Source organism: Echinops telfairi, unplaced genomic scaffold (assembly GCF_000313985.2).
Source record: "Echinops telfairi isolate 266 unplaced genomic scaffold, ASM31398v2 ScPeMD7_7471;HRSCAF=8509, whole genome shotgun sequence".
Taxonomy (NCBI): Eukaryota; Metazoa; Chordata; class Mammalia; order Afrosoricida; family Tenrecidae; genus Echinops; species Echinops telfairi.
This window is the reverse complement of record NW_022111375.1, coordinates 429,613-431,278: the sequence shown is the minus strand read 5'-3', so window position 1 is coordinate 431,278 and position 1,666 is coordinate 429,613. Positions and strand designations below refer to the sequence as shown.

The 1,666-nt window shown below is 47.7% G+C and overlaps 1 protein-coding gene and 1 long non-coding RNA gene across 2 annotated transcripts in view; one reads left to right on the top strand and one right to left on the bottom strand.

Moving 5' to 3' along the window:
• The window catches only part of LOC123521150, a 7,603-nt gene that overhangs the window by 2,521 nt on the left and 3,416 nt on the right, over positions 1 to 1,666 (top strand). The gene's annotated exons all lie outside the window — the stretch shown is intronic.
• Positions 677 to 1,666, bottom strand: part of LOC123521147 (zinc finger protein 420-like) — a 2,360-nt gene continuing 1,370 nt past the window's right edge. The window contains exon 2 of the mRNA XM_045285441.1: positions 677 to 1,188. Coding sequence (XP_045141376.1) covers positions 916 to 1,188 — 273 coding nt within the window. The 3' untranslated portion in view covers positions 677 to 915. The remainder of the gene's footprint in view (positions 1,189 to 1,666) is intronic.

Sequence of the window (1,666 nt, the reverse complement as noted above, 5' to 3'; positions counted from 1 at the left end):
GTGAGCAGGCCACTGCTTAATCCACGGTGCAAACCAGGGGTCCTCTTTTCACGATCCCTGTTACACCGTTGTACTAAAGATGCTTTAGCACGTCTGGAAGTGCTTCCGTGTGTTTCTTATGCACACAGGCACACCATCGAGGACTAGAGACAGCTAGTTGACCTCAGACATGAGCCGTCCCCAAATGATCAGACGCAGGAGAGAAATGAGACTTAGTGAAGCATGCCTAAAAAGTTTCCCCCGTTACTTGTGTTTTTTTTAAAATAAATCACTGGGGGCTCATACATCTGTTATCACATACATCCATCAGTTGTGGGAAACACATTTGTGCATTCGTTACCCTCATCATTCTCAAAACGTTTGCTCTCCACGAAAGCCCTTCATCAGCATCCCCTCATTCACATTATGATTTTTTTTTGCTCTTTAATGCCTGATACCTCAGCCCTTCGACACCTCATGATCACACAGGCTGGTGTGCTTCCATGTGGGCTTTGTTTCTTCCGAGTTAAATGACCGCTTGTTTAACTTCAAACCTTTAAGATGCAAGACGCTATGTCTTTTGATAGCTGGGCACCATCAGCTTTCTTCACCATATTTGCTTATGCACCCATTTGTCTATAGGGATTGTATCATGGAGGTGAGCACACAATGATTTTTTTGTTCTTTGATGCCTGAGAACTGATCCCTTTGGCACCTCGTGATCACACAGGCTGGTGTGCTTCTTCCACGTGGGCTGTTGCTGCTTGGTTATTCAATTAAAGCATCTCACACTATATTTCACAAATGTATAGTGAGATGTGAGAAGTAAAACCTTCCGCATATTCCTAAGGCCTCTCTCTACTGCAAGATCTATCATGTTCAGTTAGGTGTGAGGCTTGGCAAAGCTTTCCCATACACCCAACATTCAGGTGGGTGCTATCCACTGTGTGTTCGGATATGTGCAGTCAGGGCCGTGGAGCTAGAAAAGGCCTCCCCACATTCCTTACACCGATAGGGCCTGTCTCCTCCACCATGAGTTCGCAAATGCCTACTGAGATGGGGGGAGCAAGTAAAGGCTTTCCCACAGTGCTGGCATTTATAAGGCTTCTCTCCGCTGTGAGTTCTTCTATGAATTGTGAGTGCGGCGGAATCCCTGAAGGCTTTCCCACATTCCTCACAGTCGTACGGCCTCTCTCCAGTGTGAGTTCTTTGATGTTTTGTGAGGTTGAAGGCTTGGCTGAAGGCCTTTCCACACTGCTGACATTCATACGGCCGCTCTCCACTGTGTGTCCGCATATGAATGGTGAGGGCCGTGGTGGTGGAAAAGGCCTTTCCGCATTCCTTACACCGATAGGGCCTGTCTCCTCCACTGTGAGTTCGCAAATGCCGAGTGAGAGTGTAGGAACAAGTGAAGGCTTTCCCACATTGCTGACATTTATAAGGCTTCTCACGGTGAATCCTTCTATGTACAGTGAGTTTGGCGGAATCCCTGAAGACTTTCCCACATTCCTCACAGTCATACGGCCTCTCTCCACTGAGAGTTCTTTGATGCTTTGTAAGTTTGGAGGCTTGGCCAAAGGCCTTCCCACATGGCTGACTTTCACATGGCCGTTCTCCACTGTGTGTTTGGATATGTGCAGTCAGGGCTGTGGAGGTGGAAAAGGCCTCCCCACATTCCTTACACCGA